Below are 23,832 nucleotides of genomic sequence, written 5' to 3'. Positions count from 1 at the left end.
TCCAAGCATCAGAGTCTTTTCCAATGAGTCAACTCTTCACATGAGGTGGCCAAAGTATTAGAGTTTCAGCTTTAGCATCAGTCCTTCCAAAGAACACCCAGGACTGATCTCCTTTAGAATGGACTGGTTGGATCTCCTTGCAGTCCAAGACACTCTCAAGAGTCTTCTCCAACACCACAGTTCAAAAGCATCAATTCTTCAGCGCTCAGCTTTCTTCACAGTCCAACTCTCACATCCATACATGACCACAGGAAAAACCATAGCCTTGACTAGATGGACCTTTGTTGGCAAAGTAATATCTCTGCTTTTGAATATGCTATCTAGGTTGGTCATAACTTTCCTTCCAAGGAGTAAGCGTCTTTTAATTTCATGGCTGCAGTCACCATCAACAGTGACTTTGGAGCCCAAATAAATAAAGTCTGACACTGTTTCCACTGTTTGCCCATCTATTTCCCATGAAGTGATGGGACCAGATGCCATGATCTTAGTTTCCTGAATGTTGAGTTTTAAGCCAGCTTTTTCACTGTACTCTTTTACTTTCATCAAGAGGCTTTTTAGTTCCTCTTCACTTTCTGCCATAAGGGTGGTGTCATCTGCATATCTGAGGTTATTGATATTTCTCCCAGCAATCTTGATTCCAGCTTGTGCTTCTTCCAGCCCAGAGTTTCTCATGATGTACTCTGCATAGAAGTTAAATAAGCAGGGTGACAATATACAGCCTTGATGTACTCCTTTTCCTATTTGGGACCAGTCTGTTGTTCCATGTCCAGTTCTAACTGTTGCTTCCTGACCTGCATACAGGTTTCCTGCTTGTCTCTAATTGGAGGACACTCAGTCTGGCATATATATGCTCTGCAGCCCCTGCCTAGAAGACCCTGTATTACCACCTGGACCCAATGCCCGTCTGCTGTACAAGTTTTTAAGTCACACCCTCTCTCTCACCACCACCTGCCCCACTGACCTTAGCTGTCAGTGACCTCTTTGCCTCTGAACTCCTAGGGCACTTGCTGTTCCCATCTTCCTTTTGGCACTTGTATTCACCTTTATCATTATTTCGTTTTCCATGTATAGAGTCGGACACGACTGAGCGACTTCCCTTTCACTTTTCACTTTCCTGCATTGGAGAAGGAAATGGCAACCCACTCCAATGTTCCTGCCTGGAGAATCCCAGGGATGGGGGAGCCTGGTGGGCTGCCGTCTGTGGGGTCACACAGAGTCGGACACGACTGAAGTGACTTAGCAGCAGCAGCAGCAGATTATATACATAGGACAAACAGAATAGGACCATTCTTAACTCTTCCTTTTCTTATCTTATATAGTGTGTGTGTATTGTGAAATATAGTATATACACAAGAGGATATCAGAAATGTTCAGTTTTAAGAAACATCCACCACTCAAGTTCAGAAGTGGACTATAACCAGCATCTTAGAAGCCTCTTTTTGTCTCTTTCCTATCACAGCTTCCCCTCTCTTCTCAAGATAACCAGTATCATGAAATTTATATTGATTACGGTTTTCTGCTCTTTAAACAGTACTTTTTTTTGTTTGTCCTTATGTAAGTAGATTCATATGTATGTATCCATATTTACATACATATGAATACATACCTGTATTCATATTTCTATTTGAATTTGTATAGTTTGTTCATATTTTAAAAATCAGTCATCTGTTGGCTACAAGATGTTTATAGCTACAGTTCATTTATTTTGGTTGCTGTATTGTATTCTATGATATCAGTATACCAGAAGTTGTCCTTAAGAAAACAGAATGGATAAGTAACCATCAGATTTCAGTGACATTCAACAGTCAGCAATGTATTTCTTGCTCATATGTTAGTGACTAGATTGGGACAGCTCTGATTGTCTCAGCTGAGTTAGGAGCCAGGCCACAGGTTTTGATCCACATCTGTTGTGATCGTCTCATTCTTCTGGAACATTCTTCTGCTGGCAGAAGTTGTAGCTTCTCAGGGAGGCTGAACAGAAACAACAGTGCTTTTAGAAGGCACACTGTCCCTTCTGCGCATTTCATCAGTGAAAGCAAATCATGCAACCACACCAATATCAGGGAGGCAGGAAAGAGATTGGGCAAGAAAGTGAACGTTCGCAGAACAGTGAACTAACCTGATGTGTGGCCATTCTGGTTGTTTCCAGTTAATGACTATTTCAGACAGTGCTGTGCCTGTGAACGTTTTATGTCTCCTATTGTGCACGTGTAGGAGTTTCTCTGGGGTTCATGCCTAGGAGGTGAGCTTACTTTTGGGTTGTAAAGCGTGAGCATTTTCAGCTTTCCTGGGTGATATCAAATGGCTCTCCAGGTGGTTGTATCTTCTCTGTCCTTGCATGTGTGCTCAGTCGTTTCAGTCGTGCTGACTCTGTGCAACCCCGTGGACCGTAGCCCACCAGGCTTCTCTGTCCATGGGATTCTCCAGACAGGAATACTGGGGTGGGTTGCCACGCCCTCCTCCAGGGGATTTTCCCAACCCAGGTATCAAACCCACGTCTCCTGAGTCTCCGGCATTGCAGGCAGATTCTTTACCACTGAGCCACCGGCTCTGTCCTTGGTGGATCAGTATTTGGTTGTTGCACTGATCCACTGTTACTTTGGGATTTTTGTGTGTATTTAACATACAATTGAGGACTTCTCTGGTGGCTCAGTAGCAGAGAATCTACCTAGTGTAAGAGCTGCGCGAGACTTGGGTTCAGTCTCTGGGTCAGGAAGATCCCCTGGAGGAGCGCTTGGCAACCCACTCCAGTATACCTGCCTGGAGAATCCCATGAACAGAGGAGCCTGGCTGGCTCCAGTCTGTAGGGTTGCAAAGAGCTGGACAAGACTGAGGCAACTTAGCACTCAGGCACAATGTACAATTGAATAATTTTAGAGGTAGGTCTAAAGTTTTTTCAGTGAGCTCAACTTTTCTAACCACGACTGAAGGATGGAAGGTGCACTGTCAGTGCTCAGAGTTCACTAACTGTTTCAACTTGTGTTCACTTGGCAGATTTGGTGCAAATGCCAAAGTTGTGCATTTCCTAGGACGAACCAAACCATGGAATTATACTTACGATCCTCAAACAAAAAGTATTCAGAGTGAGTCCCACGATCCCAATATGACTCACCCCGAGTTTCTCAGCCTGTGGTGGAACATCTTCACTACCAGCGTGTTACCTGTGCTTCAGCAGTTTGGCCTTGTCAAAGACACCCGCTCATGTGTACATGTGGTAGGTTCTCTTTTTTTCCTTCAGGTAATTTGGTGTTTTGTTTTTAAAAACTTGGTATACGAGTAGAGACAGACTTTTTAGTGGTATTTTGAACAGAGACATAAGCAAGACTTTGTGGAAAGAAAACAGTGTTCATCGTAGAGGGGGAGAAATATTACCAGCAAAGATTAAAGCAGAAGTAGATATTGTGGCAGATTTCATTAGACTTGGGAGCACAAGAAAGGTTTTTAGAGGTTTAGACTGATAGATGTATCTGTATATATATCCATATGTTATAACTATAAAATCCTTAGTCCGTTGTCCTAAGACTGTAAGATTATTCCTAAAGTAGTGGTTTACAAAAACAAAGAATGCCCCAGTTCATGTTTTAGAAGCCGCAAAAGTTTTAAATATACCTATTTTAGTTTTGCCATTTGTGTAGAAGAATATTTTTCAAGTGAAAATTACAATAACAGGAACATACAATAAATACTTTTCTGGGATTATTTTGAGTTGCTGTGTTTTATTCCTCTGGTTATATGGGATTTTAGAAAAATCCCTTTGTAAGAAGAAGATTACATAGTAACATTTATAGTTACATCCTGCTTAGCATCTTTTCTGACTTTAAAGGTCTTCCTCTGAGGTTGGTTCTTTTGGAAGAGTTGGAGGACGATTGGAAATTAAACTTTTATGTTACGTATTAAGATATAAAGAATAAAACTAAATGGGTGAATTATAATCAAGTCTAAAAGATCAGTTAATTACCTTGCTATAATATAAGAGACTATAAAGTTAGATTTTAGTCATTTCACTTACGAGCACTGGTACTGAAATATAAAAAGGAGAAAGTGAAAAACAACACATTCTTAGACTATTTGCTTTATATGGACCATGAACTAATATTTATACAGTGCTTGGAATATTGCCTTGTACGTAGGAAGTGCTTACAAAAAGTTATCTATTCTTATTTAACCCTTATAACCACTCTGGCAAGTAAGTATTATTTTTGTTAATATCCTCTTCTTATATATTAAAATTAACTGAGACTTGGGAGAAGGCAATGGCACCCCACTCCAGTACTCTTGCCTGGAAAATCCCATGGATGGAGGAGCCTGGTAGGCTGCAGTCCAGGGGGTCGCTAAGAGTCAGACACGACTGAGCGACTTCACTTTCACTTTCCACTTTCATGCATTGGAGAAGGAAATGGCAACCCACTCCAGTGTTCTTGCCTGGAGAATCCCAGGGACGGAGGAGCCTGGTGGGCTGCAGTCCATGGGGTCGCACAGAGTCGTACACGACTGAGGTGACTTAGCAGCAGCAGCAGCAGCAAAGAAGTCCCACAGCTTCTCCTAGTTATGTAACAGACCAGGCGGTAGCAGAGCTGGGACTCACACCCAGGCCTGAGAGACTGTGGTCCTTGTGAAGAGCCTTGTGAGAGGGGGACTCTATGAGAGGCTGCCTGTATCATTCCTGTGGCAAGTGGAAGGCAGAGGCAGGACTAATCCAGGGGAAGGACAGGCATTGCCGCAGCTATAATAGAATCCCGTGGAATCTACCCACATACCTTGGAATTCTAGAATATTTAAATTCATACATATATACTCATACTTACATATAGCAACAGAAATAGGTAATAACATGTTCTGCTCTCCCATTTTCTCTGTTAAAAGCAATACCTGTATGTATTCATTTGCCTTCCTTTTTCTCTACTAATGGTTCTAGTCCTGTCACACCTGAGAGCTTTATGAAGGATAACCTTAAATGTTCTCTTATGCTACCACTGAAGTTAATTGCCCTTGTGGTGTGTGCTCAGTCGTGTCCACCTCTTTGTGACCCCACGGACTGTAGCCCACCAGGCTCCTCTGCCTTTGGAATTTTCCAGGCAAGAGTACTGGAGTGGGGTGCCATTTCCTACCCCAGGGGATCTTCCTGACCCAGGGATTGAACCCACGTCTCTTGTGTCTGCTTCATTGGCAGGCGGATACTTTACCGCTAGTGCCATCTGGGAAGCCTGAAGTTAATTCCCCACCTGTATGTAATGAGATTTGAGCTTAATACCGAGGAGGCTTGCTCCATTCCCTGCACAGTTACCTTGTTCCTTCCACACAAGCCAGGGGCTGAGGGTTATGAACCAAGGGAAGTAAAGATGGGAAATGAAGATTCATTCAAAACTAAGCAGATTAACAGAAGCTACAGGAATAGATCTGACTTGGCAATAAACTTGAACAGGAAGATAAGTTTGGTGTATAGTCTCAAACCATTTAGCTCGCTTTTATAATGTGACGGCTGTATATATGGTGCGGCTCTCTGCTTAGGTTCTTAGCTTCTGAAGTACCATTTTGTTTAAGTTCTCAACCTTTCTGAGCCCACACAGATCAGGAACTTATCATGAGACTTCTGTTCCCTTGTTCATCCATCTTACGCTTTCTAATGAACTGTTGCAGCTTTCAGACTTGGTCTATACACTGGCTTTCTCTTGTGGCTTCTGTAGAAAGGTATGCAGAACTTAAACATTAACCCTACCCAGTTAATTTGTTTCCCCAATGTTTTCACCAAGTCAAGAAGTCTTCATTTTGTTAGGAAAAAAAAAATCACATGATCCTTGTATTTCCGTGTCTTTGTTTGTTTTGTTTCATGTAATACTTTTTGGTTTTTGCTACTTTGCATGATAATTCATCCTGGTTTTACTCACCTTCCTCAATTTATTGCGTTCTTTAAAATGGTCCGACTTTAACCTCTAAAGGAGCCTCTACTTATTCTCTCCTTTCTAGGAAAATGTCTCAGGAGCCGTATCACAGCTGTCCCTTGGGGAGATCCCAGCTCCGGCACAGCCTTTTGTATCCTCAGAAGAACGGAAGGAGCGGTGGGAACAAGGCCAGGCTGACTACATGGGAGCAGATTCCTTTGACAACATCAAGAGGAAACTTGACACTTACCTCCAGTAGAAACACTGCCGTTTTCTGTGGACACATCCACGTCACAGGCACTTGTTTCTGATACTTAGTACCTAGAGCTGGGTTAAGAAAGGTCTGTTACAGTTGCTAGAGGCTTTCACTAAAATTCATCAGATGTGGGGTTTTTTGCAAGACAACTGGTGAGAACTGGGCTAAAAGTTGTTTAAGTAGCAATTCTGTTATATGAACAACAGTTGTGCTTTTTAACCCTGAGCTTATATTTCAGAAATTCTCAATTAAGCTGACTGCCAATGTATATGGTAAGGGAAATTCAATCTTAAGTTGTTAAGATAGCTGTATCAACTCTTAAAATGTGCCAAGCCAGGCTTCAGATCAGTCTCCTTTCAGAATGGGACACGCATGGTACATGTCTCTTGCTTGCTTGCTGTACCCCTCACTAGACCTGCATTTTAGAGTCTCCCAGAGGCTGCCAGAGTGATTGTAATTCTGCTTTCAGATAAAGACAGCCTGTAATAGCACTGCTGAGTGATTCATAAGCGTATCAACAAATGGTGTTAACCCATTTCCTAGTCTTAGCGTCTGAAGGTGTTCACCAGTTTTCTGTGTACAGTAAGGCGGCATGCTAAAATGCTTTGTTCCGTTCTGTATATCTGAAAACAGCAGTGTGATGGTTCCCTGCAATGGCACCCTGTATGAAAAATAAACACTTACTGCCATATCTTGGTTGTTTCATTAAGGACACCCACTCCTCATGGGGAAAAAAAGTATCAGGGAATTTTTCATAATTTGTAGAATTTGTATTTTTTTTTAGTTTTATTTTATTTTTAAACTTTACAATATTGTATTAGTTTTGCCAAATATCGAAATGAATCCGCCACAGGTATACCCGCGTTCCCCATCCTGAACCCTCCTGCCTCCTCCCTCCCCTACCCTCCCTCTGGGTCATCCCAGTGCACCAGCCCCAAGCATCCAGTACCGTGCATCGAACCTGGACTGGCGACTCGTTTCATACATGATATTATACATGTTTCAATGCTATTCTCCCAAATCTCCCCACCCTCTCCCTCTCCCACAGAGTCCATAAGACTGATCTATACATCGGTGTCTCTTTTGCAGTCTTATACACAGGGTTATTGTTACCATCTTTCTAAATTCCATATATATGCGTTAATATACTGTATTGGTGTTTTTCTTTCTGGCTTACTTCACTCTGTATAATAGGCTCCAGAAAAATAAATGACCCAATCAAAAAGTGGGCCAAAGAACTAAATAGACATTTCTCCAAAGAAGACATACAGATGGCTAACAAACACATGAAAAGATGCTCAACATCACTCATTATCAGAGAAATGCAAATCAAAACCACTATGAGGTACCATCTCACGCCAGTCAGAATGGCTGGGATCCAAAAGTCTACAAGCAATAAATGCTGGAGAGGGTGTGGAGAAAAGGGAACTCTCTTACACTGTTGGTGGGAATGCAAACTAGTACAGCCACTATGGAGAACAGTGTGGAGATTCCTTAAAAAACTGGAAATAGAACTGCCTTATGATCCAGCAATCCCACTGCTGGGCATACACACTGAGGAAACCAGAAGGGAAAGAGACACGTGTACCCCAATGTTCATTGCAGCACTGTTTATAATAGCCAGGACATGGAAGCAACCTAGATGCCCATCAGCAGATGAATGGATAAGAAAGCTGTGGTACATATACACAATGGAGTATTACTCAGCCATTAAAAAGAAACATTTGAATCAGTTCTAATGAGATAGAATTTGTATTTTAAAAACCAGTGTAAAACTTGACACTGAAATATATGCTTTAGAAGTTTTTTTCTAGATACCTAGGGAAATCTACAGCTAGTGCTTTCCAGTGATGGTGATGTATCTGATATGATAGATGGAGGAAAGGAAGATCAAGTTTATCTCATCTGTCACTCACATTTCATCTCTATATTAAGTGGGTACTCAAATTTTAGAATATTGTAACCTTAATGAACCTAGGTTCATTGTCAGTCTCTAAACATACTCAATAATCTTTCAGGACTATTAGTATCAGACTCAGTGTCTTCTAGCATTTTTATCCATGGCTTAAAATGATAGAAGTACCAATATAAAACATACTCATTAAATGTGCTAGTAAAGGGCATGATTTAAATGACCTTTTAAATCTGAAGTGAGTAATCACAAATTATTCTGTTGAAGAAAACAAGAGGGAAAACCATGACGAGAAGAAACTTTAGAAGCTGCAGTGGCTTTTAACCTTCAAGATCAGAAATAAAGATTCCTTTATTTCCACAGTAAGGGTGTGAATGAATGTTGGAATATGGAAACTTGGAGGCAAGACTGGATTGGGGGACCACCTTGGATGTTGGCTACCAGAAGAGCTTAAGAAGAGCCTGAGGACTTACTTCAGAGTGTAAACTGTTAAATAACAAATTATTTCTGAAGGTGAAATAGGCTGGTTAGTTGGACTGGTGGAAAGTGAGTTGCTGTGGTCTTCAAATACGTGAAGCACTACCAAAGATTTAAGTGCCTCTGCGTGTCAGGTCGGAGAAGGCAATGGCACCCCACTCCAGTACTCTTGCCTGGAAAATCCCATGGACAGAGGAGCCTGGTGGGCTGGAGTCCATGGGGTCACTAAGAGTCGGATACGACTGAGCGACTTCACTTTCACTTTTCACTTCCATGCAAATATACAAATATACAACATTTGTTTTTCTGACTTACTTCACTCTGTATAATAGACTCTAGGTTCATCCACCTCATTAGAATTGAGTCAAATGTGTTCCTTTTTATGGCTAAGTAATATTCCATGTACCACTGCTTCTTTATTTATTAATATGTTGATGGACATCTAGGTTGCTTCCATGTCCTAGCTATTGTAAGTAGTGCTGCAGTGGACACTGGGGTATATGTGTCTTTTTCAGTTATGGTTTCCTCAGGGTAATGCCCAGTAGTGGGATTGCTGGGTCATATGGTAGTTTCATTTCCATTTTTCTTAAGGAATCTGTGCCTAATTTTAAAGTTGGTTTCAGCCCTACGTTGCTTTCACAGTCTCAATGGTTATAAAAATGTTTGATTTCAAGGAAAAACTTGAGCTTATTCCAGAAATTACATCTACCAAAGCATTTATTCAGTCATCTTATTTTCACATCAAACACAATTTGGGTTGACATATACATTTATACAACACAACTCTGAATAATTCATTCAATAAGCACTTACTAAGTACTGACCATATCACACATGTGATGGACAGTAGATACATAGGAATGTATAAGACACATATTTCCTGATATTCTAGTAGCAAACAGACTGAAAGAAACTAACATATATAATTGCAAATTATATTAAATAAAATACACTGACAAATACACTTGCCCCTGAGCAAGTCCAGCCCTAGGGTCTTCAAGAAAAGCCTACAAGATGCTGATTAAGCCAGAAAGAGAGGCTCTCCAGAAGCCAAAAGGGAGTGAGGAGAAGAAGACTATTCCATTCAGAGGAAATTGTGGGAATGGGAGAACTGGGTGGAAATAAAGGCTTTCAAGACAGGATGGAGAGGAACGTATTGCCTTCATAGATGAACGTTTGGGCTTTGGATTTTAAATTCAATAATGACTGAAGTTTTATTAATGTTAATTTATATGTAATGTTTTATTAATGGGAACTTACATACCAAGGTAAGCAGAATAGTATAAAGAACTCTCATCACCTACTTTCAACAGTTTCATCTATGTCCCTATATCCCCATGAACTCTTCCCCTACCAAACTATTTGGAAGCAAATCCTAGATAAAAAAAAAACTCACATGATATACACCCGCTATCTTTAAAACATAGGGACTTCATAAAATGCTCACACCAAGAAACTTAATTCTAAATGTCCTCCATTATGTTGTGTTTTACTTCCACTTGATCTTATCAGGATCCAAGTGATAGCTTAAGGTGAAGGATGTCAGATTCTTGATCTCTGAAGAAGACTGAGCTTCAGGACCAGGGGACCAGATTTGATCACTCAAGAGCTTTTGTGTGGCAGAGTTTTATTATTAAAGTATATTTTTATATACTTTAATAAAAATAATAAAGTATATTATTAAATAAAAGGGACAGAGGGACAGGAAGCTTCTGACATAGACATCAGAAAGGGGACAGAGAGCCCCCCACTCGCTAGTCTTATCAAGGCCTTATATACTTTTACCAGACCCATTCCCACAACATACATCTTAAATTAAGATTAGAACTAACAATAGAAAGGTCTCACCAGACCCACTCCCACAATATACCTAAGATAACAAAACTAGTCAGAAGGTTCTTCTTAAGGAGAAACATGTCCTTCAGTTCAGTTCAGTTCAGTTCAGTCCCTCAGTCGTGTCCAACTCTACGACCCCATGAATCGCAGCACGCCAGGCCTCCCTGTCCATCACAAACTCCCGGAGTTCACTCAGACTCACGTCCATCGAGTCAGTGATGCCATCCACCCATCTCATCCTCTGTCGTCCCCTTCTCCTCCTGCCCACAATCCCTCCCAGCATCAGAGTCTTTTGCAGTGAGTCAACTCTTTGCATGAGGTGGCCAAAGTACTGGAGTTTCAGCTTTAGCATCATTCCTTCCAAAGAAATCCCAGGGCTGATCTCTTCAGAATGGACTGGTTGGATCTCCTTGCAGTCCAAGGGACTCTCAAGAGTCTTCTCCAACACCACAGTTCAAAAGCATCAGTTCTTCAGACCACCTGACCTGCCTCTTGAGAAATTTGTATGCAGGTCAGGAAGCAACAGTTAGAACTGGACATGGAACAACAGACTGGTTCCAAATAGGAAAAGGAGTACATCAAGGCTGTATATTGTCACCCTGCTTATTTAACTACTATGCAGAGTACATCATGAGAAACCCTAGGCTGGAAGAAGCACAAGCTGGAATCAAGATTGCCGGGAGAAATATCAATAACCTCAGATATGCAGATGACACCACCCTTATGGCAGAAAGTGAGGAGGAACTAAAAAGCCTCTTGATGAAGGTGAAAGAGGAGAGTGAAAAAGTTTGCTTAAAATTCAACATTCAGAAAACTAAGATCATGGCATCTGGTCCCATCACTTCACGGGAATAGATGGGGAAACAGTGGAAACAGTGTCAGACTTTATTTTGGGGGGCTACAAAATCACTGCAGATGGTGACTACAGCCATGAAATTAAAAGACGTTTACTCCTTGGAAGAAAAGTTATGACCAACCTAGATAGCATATTGAAAAGCAGAAACATGTCCTTACATTGTTTATATTGACTAAGACAAAGCAATGTAGAATAAAAAGTTTGTCCTTTTCTCCTCCTTGAGAACTCCAGACCCCTATCTCCTCCTCGAGAGCCCCAGACCCCTTTATCCTCCTCGGGGACCCCAGACTTCCTATCAACCTGCCTAGGAATTGACTCTATCACAAGTAAGGCCCTTACAGTGCAACTGGTTGATATCTCTGATTCAGCTGTGTTTCCTTACACTCCTTTGTTTTGTTGTTGCCTTGCAATTTACTGAAGAAACCAGATTAGTTGTCCTTTAGTCTCTCCCACATTCTACACTTTACTGATGGCAGTTTGTTTCCTTGTATTCTGTATTTCTTATAAACTGATTCAGAGGACCAGATTAAGGTGTGATTTAATCTCATTATGATATTAACTGCCATTAATGATCATTGCCTAGATACATTATCTCACTGGGGTTACAAAATGGTAATACTCTCACTAGCTGAAATATTTCTATATACTTCCATTCATCAACAATCTGGTTATCCTGAGTTTTTCCTATTAAAGAGGCAGGATAAATGCTTTATTCCTTCCCTTTACTCACTAGTCAGTATATAAAATATGCAACTGGTTTCATAGCATCCTCCAAAGGTGGTTTTGAGGGGGTTGGTTCTAGTATCATTATGAATGAATGAATTTTAATATAGTTTGTTTCAGTCCAATGCCAGTCATCTTAAAGAAGGTCTAATTGTCTTACCTTTGTGATTTACATTTTAAGAACACTGCTTCTGAAGCTGGTGGAAAACAGCTTAAATGAGAACAAGAGTTGATTAGAAGGCAAATTAGTTTACTGTGGTGATCCTGGAGAGAGACAGTGGTATTCCAACACACCTTCCACCAGGCTGAAGGCATAAAGCTGCTGATGGATTGGATATGAAGAGAGAGGAAGGAGTAAATAAAAACTAGAGGCTTAAGCAACAGTCTCCAACCTGGCTGCTCCTGAAAGACACTGGAGTTGTAAGTACAGTCTCTCAGGCTTATCACTATAGATTATGATTCAGTAGACCTTGGTTGAGGTTGAGGCCATAGTATTTCTATTCCAAGTACTATCAAGCAGTGACTGTGACCCAAGGGACATTTGAGAACCATTTGATACATTAAGAAGGTATTTACACTAAATAGGGAGTCAGAGCTTTCAGAAGATGCATGGTGCAATGTTGTTATATAGCAGGGGATTCAACTTGTATTTAGTAAAGGCTTTCCAGAAGACAAACTTGGCCCCTTGAGTGAATAGGCAATATTATCATAAATAACATCTATAAATGAATTGTAATATTTACCTCTTTAATGTCACTGAAATGTATGGAATTAAGCTAAGGAAGCGGAGAAGGCAATGGCACCCCACTCCAGTACTCTTGCTGGAAAATCCCATGGACAGAGGAGCCTGATAGGCTACACAGTCCATGGGGTCGCTAAGAGTTGGACACGACTGAGCGACTTCACTTTCATTTTTCACTCTCATGCATTGGAGAAGGAAATGGCAACCCACTCCAGTGTTCTTGCCTGGAGAATCCCAGGGACGGGGGAGCCTGGTGGGCTGCCATCTATGGGGTCGCACAGAGTCGGACACGACTGAAGTGACTTAGCAGCAGTAGCAGCTGCAAGCTAAGGAAGACTTGGTTTCCCCTTATATAAAAGTCTGCGACAGTCTGCTTTTTTTCTACTACAAATGGATTATTAACTATTTTTACACTTGGGTATGTTATGTGATGGGCTTCCCTGCTGGCTCAGCCTTTGATAATTTATTTCTCTGAGTTTCTGATGCTGAGGTTTAATCTTCTTTAAGAGAAAACAATCTGTAAGAAAGCAATGAGGAAAGACAATATTTACTAGGTACTTATAGCTCAATTCTCATATCAGCCCTATAATGTATATATAGATTTCTCATTTCTCTGGTAATCAGAGAATAAGAAAGGTTAAAAACTTTGATTCAGATCTGTGTATGTTCTAAATCTAAAGCTATGCTCTGCATTAAACAAATGAATGATCAATACAGACAATGAGATCAGGGAAATGGGCCAAGAGATCAAGAGTATTCTCTGTATATACCCATAAATGCCAGAAACAAATAATGGAAAAGCTTTCATTTTGCTTGCTATGAAGATAAGGACAATGGCCTTGAAATAGGACTTGGAAAATACTTTTTACAAAAAGGCATTCCTAAATAGGCTGCCTGAAATTTTATAAAAATGAGTGGGTAAGAAAATTCAAGGATAGGGTTAAGTCATAAATTTTGGCTTGGACACAATTCAGCTTCACAATGTATAGACTTTGTATCTTAAAAGCCTATATAGAATTATCCTGTTTTCACAGTTGTTTTATTGGCCCAGAAGAGAGAAAACTTCTATGATATGACTATATAATACTGTGGTGTATTCAGGGTCGGCATCCTTTTAGAGATAAGGGCTGCGCAGAAGGAACCCTGGGGCCCGGTGTCACCCCTTCCGACCCCCCTGGCAGGAACCCGACGCTAGACCATCCAACACTTGCTAAAAGGTCATCCTTGTGTCTCCTTTGCCTCCTCCAAGGTAATTCCCAGCCATCCCTGCCCTTTCCCATTCACAACATGGACGCTCAGCCCCGTCTTGGTGCAGGGAGTCAGTTGTTGCCCTCAGGCTTATCTTTTCTCTGTCTCCTGCCCACCTACCCTCAACACTTATCCTCCGCATTCCTTTCAGGCCAGTTGGTTCCTTCTTTTGTCCATACCCCCCACCTAGGCTCCCTTTCAGACTGTCCTCTACCTCAGCTCCCCCCACCCCACCATCAGTCGTGCAGGTCTGCCAGAAATAGGAAGATCTGCAATCCATTGCTCAAAGAGATGGGCCTTCCTAGCCATCCCCTCCCGGTGTGCAGGACCCTCCCAGCCCAAGTGGTTGTGCGTCTTTCCTGTGCTGCAGAAACCCCTCCTTTACCCACCTCCGTTCATCCACAGCAGGACATTACACCTGGAGTTGAGCTTTTCCTGGTGCTTAGGAGACTGAATTAAGAGCCAGAGAAGGCACGGGACCTTGATCTTGAGAGTTATCAGAGAATGAAGACATGCAGGCTTTTTTTTTTTTCTTCCTCCAAGTTCAGATGCTTTTTTTTTTTCCTTACAGATTTATTGGGATATGAATGATATGTAACACTGGGTAAGCGTAAGGCGTACAGCATAGTGATTTGCCTGGAAAATCCCATGGATGGAGGAGCCTGGTAGGCTGCAGTCCATGGGGTCGCTAGGAGTCGGATACAACTGAGCGGCTTCACTTTCACTTCTCACTTTCATGCATTGGAGAAGGAAATGGCAACCCACTCCAGTGTTCTTGCCTGGAGAATCCCAGGGGCAGGAGAGCCTGGTGGGCTGCCGTCTATGGGGTCACACAGAGTCAGACACAACTGAAGTTACTTAGCAGCTGCAGCAGCAGTGAACATTATCTCCTACAGATACAAAACTGAAGAAATAGAAAAAAATACATCCTGCTTTCCTTGTGATGAGAACTCTTAGGATTTACTCTTGTAACAGCTTTCATATATAACATATGGTGGTATTAATTAGGTTTATTGTATATTGCATCCCTAATACAGGCTACTCTTGCGTACAGGAAGTCCTTCTTGGGATCCGACCACATTCCCTTAGAGTACTTTATCCACTCTGCCAGTATTTGAGCTCTTGCCCTATAGGGGCCATGTTTTTTACTGAGGCAACAGAATAATGGTTAAGAGCATGGACTCTGGAGCCAAGTTGTTAGATTCAACCCCTGACTACACCCCAGTTAACTAGCTTACTGGCAATTTCCCTTCCATGTGTCTTGCTTTCCATTAATAGTTCCAGAATCAAATATGGAGTTAATAGAAATGTGCTGATGGCCAACGTATGTGGCCATCGACAGTACCTATTTCTTAGTGTTGTTTTGAGGATTAAATGAATTCAGGTCAGGTGCCCTTGGACTAGTGCCTGGCACAGAGTAAGGTGTTACATAAGGGATTCATTGTTATTATTAAGGTGGATATGTTTTATCTCCAGTGCCCAGCAGTAGTGCTTCTAAAGGTCTTTTAAGTAAGGACTGACTTCCACTCCTCAGTGATGAGTACTAGCAGGTGGGGTTAGGGGAGACCACTGGACAGGCTGCTGGCAGGGAGGAAGCACAGTCACCCCCCAGTCTTCTCTTCTAGATTATAACTGGTGGATTAGGTGGAGTATTTTTCTTTAAATAAACTTTTTATTGTGGAATAACTGTAGATTGACCACAAAGCTGCAAAGACAGTAGAGTTCCCGAGGAACCCCTCAGTCTCCCCCCTCCCTGTGGGCATCTTGTGTTATACTGGTGTTTGTCACAACTCGGGGGCAGTGTCAGTCTGTTTCTGTGACCTCCCCCTCGCCCACCCTATCTTCTGATTTCACCTGTTGTTCCCTAACCCCTTCCTCTGTTTCAGGATCCCCCCAGGATGCTGAGTTACACTTAGTTTTCACGTCTCCTCAGCAACCTCTGGTCTGTGGAGGCTTTTCAGACTTTTCTTGTCTCCTGTGACTTTGATGTTTTGAAGAGTGCAGGTTGGATATTCTGTGAACTGTTTGTTTGGTTTTGTCTCATAGACTGAAACTTGGAGAAGGAAATGGCAACCCACTCCAGTATTCGTGGCTAGAGAATCCTGTGGATGGAGGAGCCTGGTGGGCTGCTATCCATAGGGTTGCACAGAGTCGGACACGACTGAAGCGACTTAGCATGCATAGCACTTAGCATACACCTATACTAAGCCACTCAACTCTTGTGATTTACTTATTCTGTGTTCACTTTGAAGTTTCCTTCTATAATGTCCAGTCTTCCAGCTACCACTTCTCACTACTGTTTGCCTAGAACAAAAATAGGAAGAGTTAAATGTTCAATAACAGAGCCTTTGAACACTAGGTCCTTTTCTATTAAGTATATGGATTTATTGAACTTTATTTTAGGTGGTTAGAAGCCTTTTTTGGTTTCTGTGCTCCTAGTTGGGATGAACAGAAACCTAGTCTTCAGATAACTAATACTGCCTTATTGTTGTGACCATGTAATATGCAATCCAAATAATTTGGAGCTCTCCACCTGTATCACGAGATCACAAGACTCAAGTCCTTTTTTTATAAAATTGAGGATATCAAAGCATCTTAACTAGGGAGTGAGGAGAATGAAATATATCATCTAGTATAGACTTTCTGTGTTTACTTATTCCCTTTGGTTCCCAATTTTTTTACACTGCATAAGAGAAGAGCTCTAAACGTAAAAGGCTGACGTAACTTTTCTTTGGCTGTGCTGGGTCCTTGTTGCTGCACACAGGCTTTCTCTACTTGCAGAGAGTGGGGGCTGCTCTCTAGTTGTGGCATGCAGGCTCCTCACTGCAGTGGTTTTAAAATCCTATGATGTACTATTAGGGAATAGCCCTTCCCTACCCTAACAAAAAGGGTAAAATAGTTTAAACATTCAGCAAACTGTAGCCTAGTTAATTTTATCTGCCTTTCTAAGACACTATTGACAGAATGCTGAAAAGATGGCAAACTTACTGAAAACATTTCAAAACATTAGTCCTGTCTCTGCTTTAGCAAATGGCCCACATATTTTAATAATATATAATCTCTCTGATGACCTTTAATATCACATTTATCACATTAAATACCCTCTTGGAATACTAGACTGGGTTTCAACTGTGCAAAGACATGCCCTAGAATTTATCTACCAATTTAAGAAATCATTTTGACATTTGCTGTTCTTCTAAGTGAAGTCCCAGTGTAGCCTAGTTATTATATCTTGGTTCAGATTAATAGAGGTGTCCTGTTCGATGTACATTTGAATCATATGCATTATTAAAATTATATTTTCATGTAAAAATTAATTTTCATATTTAAAAGTAGAAGCAGGTTTAAATCTGTCAGAAAATTCTTGATCAAGAAGGTTCAACACGGAGCTGGAAAAGAGATTTTTTAAAATCCCATCTTAACCTTTGAAAGATCTGACTGGAAATAAGAAATCATCTGCCCTTTCAAAAGCAGCATATTATTATGGCTTCATCTAGAAGACTGTTCTCCCTTATTACCACACAGTAAGTGTAAATACATTAACATGGAAGAAAACATTATGTCTGCTAACAGGGTTTCTAATCAACACAGTTTCTCCCTCTGAAGTAGACATTACTGCAGGGAAGCCTCCCAACCATTATTCACAGCTATCAGTATCTTAAGATCTTTTTATTTAGAAGTAACATAAAAATGAGGTACTGAATTCCAGAATGTAGAACTTGTAAGGAAGGTTATACATACTTATTGGTGAATTAAATGAAGGAAAGCTGTTGTATTTCACCTTTTGAAAATATTTTCAAGTTTAATATGCTGCTGCTGCTAAGTCACTTCAGTCATTTCCGACTCTATGTGACCCCACAGACTGCAGCCTACCAGGCTCTTCCACCCATGGGATTTTCCAGGCAAGCGTACTGGAGTGGGTTGCCATTGCCTTCTCCACAAGTTTAATATAGTTGAAAACCTAAGGTTACGCATTTGAATTCTTATTAATAAGCCAAACATATCATTGTCCTCATGTTTTTGATGAATCTTCTTTCCAAATACTAATGAACAGACCTTTGTTAAGGAATAAAAAACACACCAGTGAGTGGGAATGCAAACTACTACAGCCACTATGGAGAACAGTGTGCTGCTGCTGCTGCTGCTAAGTCACTTCAGTCGTGTCCAACTCTGTGTGACCCCATAGACGGCAGCCCACCAGGCTGCCCCGTCACTGGGATTCTTCAGGCAAGAACACTGGAGTGGGTTGCCATTTCCTTCTCCAGTGCATGAAAGTGAAAAGTGAAAGGGAAGTCGCTCAGTCGTGTCCGACTCTTCGAGACCCCATGGACTGCAGCCTTCCAGGCTCCTCTGTCCATGGGATTTTCCAGGCAAGAGTACTGGAGTGGGGTGCCATCGCCTTCTCTGTGAGAAAAGCTGCTGCTGCTGCTAAGTCACTTCAGTCGTGTCCGACTCAGTGTGGAGATGCCTTAAAAAACTGGAAACAGAACTGCCATACAACCCAGCAATCCCACTGCTGGGCATACACACCAAGGAAACCAGAACTGAAAGAGACACGTGTACCCCAATGTTCATCGCAGCACTGTTTACAATAGCTAGGGCCTGGAAGCAACCCAGATGTCCATCGGCAGATGAATGGATAAGAAAGCTATGGTAAACATATACACAATGGAATATTACTCAGCTATTAAAAGGAATGCATTTGAATCAGTTCTAATGAGGTGGATGAAACTGGAGCCTATTATACAAAGTGAAGTAAGTCAGAAAGAAAAACACCGATGCATATTAATTAACGCATATATATGGAATTTAGAAAGATGGTAATGATGACACTATATGCGAGACAGCAAAAGAAACACAGATGTAAAGAACAGACTTTTGGACTCTGTGGGAGAAGGCAAGAGGGTGGGATGATTTAAGAGGAGAGCATTGAAACATGTATATTACCATATGTAAAATAGATCGCCAGTCCAGGTTTGATGCATGAGACAGGGTGTTCAGGGCCGGTGCACTGGGATGACCCTGAGGGATAGGATGGGAGTGTAGTTGGGGGGGCGGAGGGTTCAGGATGGGGAACACATGTACACCCATGGCTGATTCATGTCAATGTATGACAAAAACCACTACAATATTGTAATTAGCCTCCAATTAAAATTAATTTAAAAAACCACACCAGTGAATGCCTTTGATATCCCCCAAAAGAAAATATGCGTTACCTGAGTATAATTTTATTGGTACTTAACTGGTTTTAAACATAAGACGATTATTTTCTTGATATTCCCAATCGTGGAGCTGTAAAAAGGGCAAAGTCTATAATCCATAGTGGAATCTAGTATACCACTATACATAGCTGTTATCACAGCTCCTTTTTTTCTGCCTGATGGGAAAATAAAAATAACTGAAACCAATGTTTAAGATCAAGATACTTAAAATTTTAAAATATATACACTGAGTTCTAAACAAGAAAGTCAGTTAAACTGAAATTTAGTAAAATTAAAAAAGGGCAGGAATATGAGTCAATTTTTCTCAGCTACTTGTACTTTTTATGTACTGTCAGTAAAAAATAATTATATAAAATAGACATCTTAACAGAAATATGAGATTTATAAAGATTAAACATTCTTTAAAGAAAAGGTACTCATTAAAATATGGCACTGAGAAAGTAATAATTTTTGAAACTTTTATTAATTTTAAATTTAAAACAAAATCCAGTTTGAACCACAAATGGAAACACAGTATTTTCAAGATATTTCTAAAGCTATTACTCTACATAATAATGAAACAGAGTTAACAGCATAAACATAATGTGAACTTTTCATTCCAGTAGTTTATATATTCTCATAGGACGAATTTGTTTTTTATTTAACACCACTTAATGGAACTATATAAAACCAAAAAGGTATTTTTTAAATGACTTGTCACATGAATGTGTTTAAAAACACAAGTCTGTAAATGCTTGGGTAAAGAAGCAGTCTTCACTTTACAGTGAGTTTGTAAGGTTTTGCCTTTGTAAGCAAGGAGAGTAGAGTGTGTTTTTTGCTGCAAACTCTTTTTATACTTAATCTTACAAGAGTACTGGTATATTGAGAACCCGTATATCTATCATGTTTTATGAGATCCTGATCAACTTGACTCTTTGTGCTAGTTCCTCTCTATCACTCCTTATGCTAGTGGACCAACCCCAAATTATAATTCCATTCTCATCGTCGCAGCAAGCTCTATTGGTCCTTTTCATCACCTGCTGCTGAAGAGAAAAAGGCCTGGGAAGATTCTTGCTGTCTAATCCACTGTTCCCTTAGAGCAAAGGATAGGGCTCAGAGAAGGGAAGGATTTAGCTGGTGATAAAATATGTGTTAAATCTAAGATGTGTGCCCTAGAAGACAACCCTGCCTCCAATCTCCTCTTATCTTTCAGTCAAGTCACTTCCAACACTGTAAGTAAAATATAAGGTGTTCTTAAATTTGTGTCATCAACCATGAAGCTTCTCCTGTTACAGTTATCAATTTCTTCCTTCTTTGGATTAAAAATAAAGTTTCCCTTAAGGAAAAAACACCACTTACTACCTAACCTGATTGATAAAGTTATAGATTGTTTTAAATATGACTAAAAGAGTTATCAAGAATTCTGTGGCAGCTACTGTTTGATTATTAACAAAAAAGTAGGAAAATGATGACTGATTCTATAAGTAGGTGTAAGGGTGAATTACTCAAGTTCCAAAATCAAACTCTGATTCTAAACATAATACCAAAGAGAATTCTCCATTTAGGGATTAAGATGTCTTTAAAAGTCGAAATAATTTTGGAGGTCATCCAACCCAACTTCCATCCAGATATCATGCCTCTCACATATAGTAGTCTTCTGAATTATAAAAATTTATAAAGTTTTTTTTTAAAGCACATAAATAATATTATCTATATATAGAAATATCTATTCAGCAACTCCATAATTTAAATAGTCAAATCAAACTGGGCAGAACTGGTTCCTTCTCATCCCCACAGACTGTATTTACACACTAACACATCAAGTTACATTTAAATAAAAAGAATAGTACCACCTGACTAAATGGAGAGAATTCTGCTCTAACACAAACCCTAATTTTTTTTCATGAACATAAAATTGTAAGTCTTATTTGAATTTTTGAATTTTCTTATTTGAATTTCTCTCAATGATACTGTGAAAGAAAAATAAACCAAAACACACACACATATATGAACAAAACCAAACAAAAACCAGGTAACTTGCTAACCTGGACTTTGGTCTCTCATGTAATGTTCTGGAATGCATATATGGTTTTCAAAGGTCCAATAAAATCAATCTCTTGTCTAGTCTGTGTACATATTAATCGTTTACAAGGATTGTGAATCCACAGCATCACAAATGGGAGGCTTTGGTGACTAACCAAATGTGTCAACATAGAAAATAACTCTCTATTTGGTCAAAGTATAAAAGGTTTGACTTTTTTGGAAATATGAAACAGCTGAGTACTTGGGAGATACATGAAAATACTCAGCATAGATAATATGAAAAGTTGAATAAAAGTAACTTTTTCTCCCAAAAAAATTATTTTAGGCCACGGCATATAACAGAACTTATTGCTATTTGAAATATCATTAAAAATAGGTTCATATATAGAAGGCGATTAGTAATACCTCTTCACTAATATAAAATATGCCCCTTTTAGCAGACATACTCTAGATATAATTTCTAGAACTGCATTTTTCTCATTTCTAAAACTTGTGTATGTATCTAATTAAACTGAGCTTACCAAATTCCACCAATTTATAAATCAATTAAAGTTCTGATTTCATTGATTTTAGCTTGTTTCATTTCACTCGCATTTGTTTTCTTAGTTCCAAAGGCTCCAGCTGCAAGTTCTCTCTTCGTGTTTTGTATTTTCAGCATGTTTTCTTCAACAGAATCCTTCACAATGAACTGTAAAAAGAAAAACAAAGTTAAATTGGTTAGGTACTTTATAGGTCACAATACTTAAATTCTTTAATTAAAAAACTGAGACCTAATGAAAATAATGCCCTACTCTAAAGGAATCTGCTTCCTTATAGTATTATGTAGCTGTCAAAAATGATCAATAGTAATCTATTACAAACTGTTTCACTATCCCTCTTTTCCTCAATATACAGTGGTAATATTAGAATATGGTATGATAGCTAGAGATGAGTGCCATTTTCCCCTATTACTCAGTGTATTTCTCCTGTATAAAGAATATAGCTGTAAGGACATGTTATAACTCTATCATCAGATAAGAGCAACATATAAAAAAAGCAAACTTTATGGACAACACTGTAGCTGGAATATTAGCAAAATAAATTCAGCATAGTTAAAAAGCCAAGTAAGATTTTCCCAGAAAGAATATACCTTCATCTGGTATAATTCAGAAAATTAAAAGAGAAAAAATGTGATCATCTCAATAAATACCAAAGAAGAATGTGATAAAGTTCAACATTTATTCCTGATTAAAAACTTTGATTTTAAAAAGAATCCTCATTAACCTAGAAATAAATGTCTTCAATATTATTAAGGACATCTACTAGAAACTTACCAAGAACACCATACTTAATGTAAAACAATAAAAGTATTTCCAACAAAGATAGGAACAAGTCAAGAATGATTACTATCACTACTACTATTTAACACTGTACAAGAGGTCCCAGTTACTGTAATGACAAATTGTGTTATAAAATGTTACTAAGTTCTTATATGGGAACACTCCTTATTTATAAAGAATACAGTTTTCAAATTAATCATAAATTTAGTAAATCCCAAACAAGATTTTTTAAATGGGATTCTGTAATCCAAATCCAAAGTTCAATTCATGACTAAATCATAAAAACCAACACAATTTTCAAAAAGAAGGGTAGTGAGAGCACTATGCTCTATTAGATATCAGGGCATACTTTATAAAACCATAGAAATTATTAAAGTAACATTGTCCTGGGAACAGGAAAAGAGATCAATGAAATGGAACAGAGTCCAGAAAGAGACCCATGTAATATATATGAATTTATGAAGACGTGACATTTCAAATTGGTAGGAAAAAAAAGATGGACTTAAAAATGGTAATGTAACAAATGATTCTTCATTTGAAAATAAGAAAGTTAGATCCATATCATGAATCATAAACAAAAAGTAAAATATTTCAAAAGAATCAGAACTACATGAGATTTTGGGGGGTAACATTTTCCAAATTTTGAATATGACAATTTTTATTGATATTTTTATAAAACACTACTTCCAGTGGTAGATCAGATGATAAAGAATCCACCTGCAATGCAGGAGACCTGGGTTCGATCCCTGGGTTGGGAAGATCCCCTGTAGGAGGGCATGGCAACCCACTCCAGTATTCTTGCCTGGAATATCCCCATGGACAGAGGAGCCTGGCAGACTACAGTCCATGGGGTTGCACAGAGTCAGACACAACTGAGAGACTAAGCACAGCACCCCTCCAGTTCATATAACTTACAGAAGATTCATTTTTAAAATTTGAAGATAAAAGTCTTCTGTTCTAAGCAAGACCTCAAAAATCCAGGAGATATAAAGAAAAAGGCTGCCATATTTTAAATCATAAAAATTTCTAAACTTTCATGACAAAAAAACACAAAGTTCAAAGATAAACAAGAGCCTGGGATAAAAAATTTTCAATACATACAACAAAACATTTACAAAAATGTCCTTTATACTATAAAACTGTATTTGTCTTTATGAAAACTTGGCAAAAGATATAAGCAAGCAATTCACATAAAAACAAAATTAACAAGACCAAAATAAAGATGTCCCTCATAGTTTGCTCCGCATAATTCTATTTCAATATTTTATAACAATAAACTCACACACTATTTATGTAGTTTTTAAAATCTTACAACCTAATTTTAAAATAGGTATCTTAAA

The 23,832-nt window shown here is 39.4% G+C and overlaps 2 protein-coding genes across 3 annotated transcripts in view; one reads left to right on the top strand and one right to left on the bottom strand.

Annotated features, from left to right (window-relative positions):
• The window catches only part of GYG1 (glycogenin 1), a 40,924-nt gene extending 34,098 nt beyond the window's left edge, over positions 1–6,826 (top strand). Inside the window, exons 6-7 of the mRNA XM_070374844.1 lie at positions 2,995–3,214; positions 5,965–6,826. Of these exons, the coding sequence (XP_070230945.1) occupies positions 2,995–3,214; positions 5,965–6,138 (394 nt within the window). The 3' untranslated portion in view covers positions 6,139–6,826. The remainder of the gene's footprint in view (positions 1–2,994; positions 3,215–5,964) is intronic.
• Positions 6,827–19,601: 12,775 nt separating this feature from the next.
• Positions 19,602–23,832, bottom strand: part of HLTF (helicase like transcription factor) — a 63,508-nt gene continuing 59,277 nt past the window's right edge. For both annotated transcript variants that reach the window (XM_070374835.1, XM_070374838.1), the window contains exon 25: positions 19,602–21,861. In XM_070374835.1, coding sequence (XP_070230936.1) covers positions 21,709–21,861 — 153 coding nt within the window. In that variant the 3' untranslated portion in view covers positions 19,602–21,708. The remainder of the gene's footprint in view (positions 21,862–23,832) is intronic.

The sequence above is a fragment of the Bos mutus genome, chromosome 1, assembly GCF_027580195.1.
Source record: "Bos mutus isolate GX-2022 chromosome 1, NWIPB_WYAK_1.1, whole genome shotgun sequence".
Lineage (NCBI taxonomy): Eukaryota > Metazoa > Chordata > Mammalia > Artiodactyla > Bovidae > Bos > Bos mutus.
The sequence above is the reverse complement of the archived record's forward strand: the minus strand, read 5'-3'. Positions and strand labels throughout refer to the sequence as shown.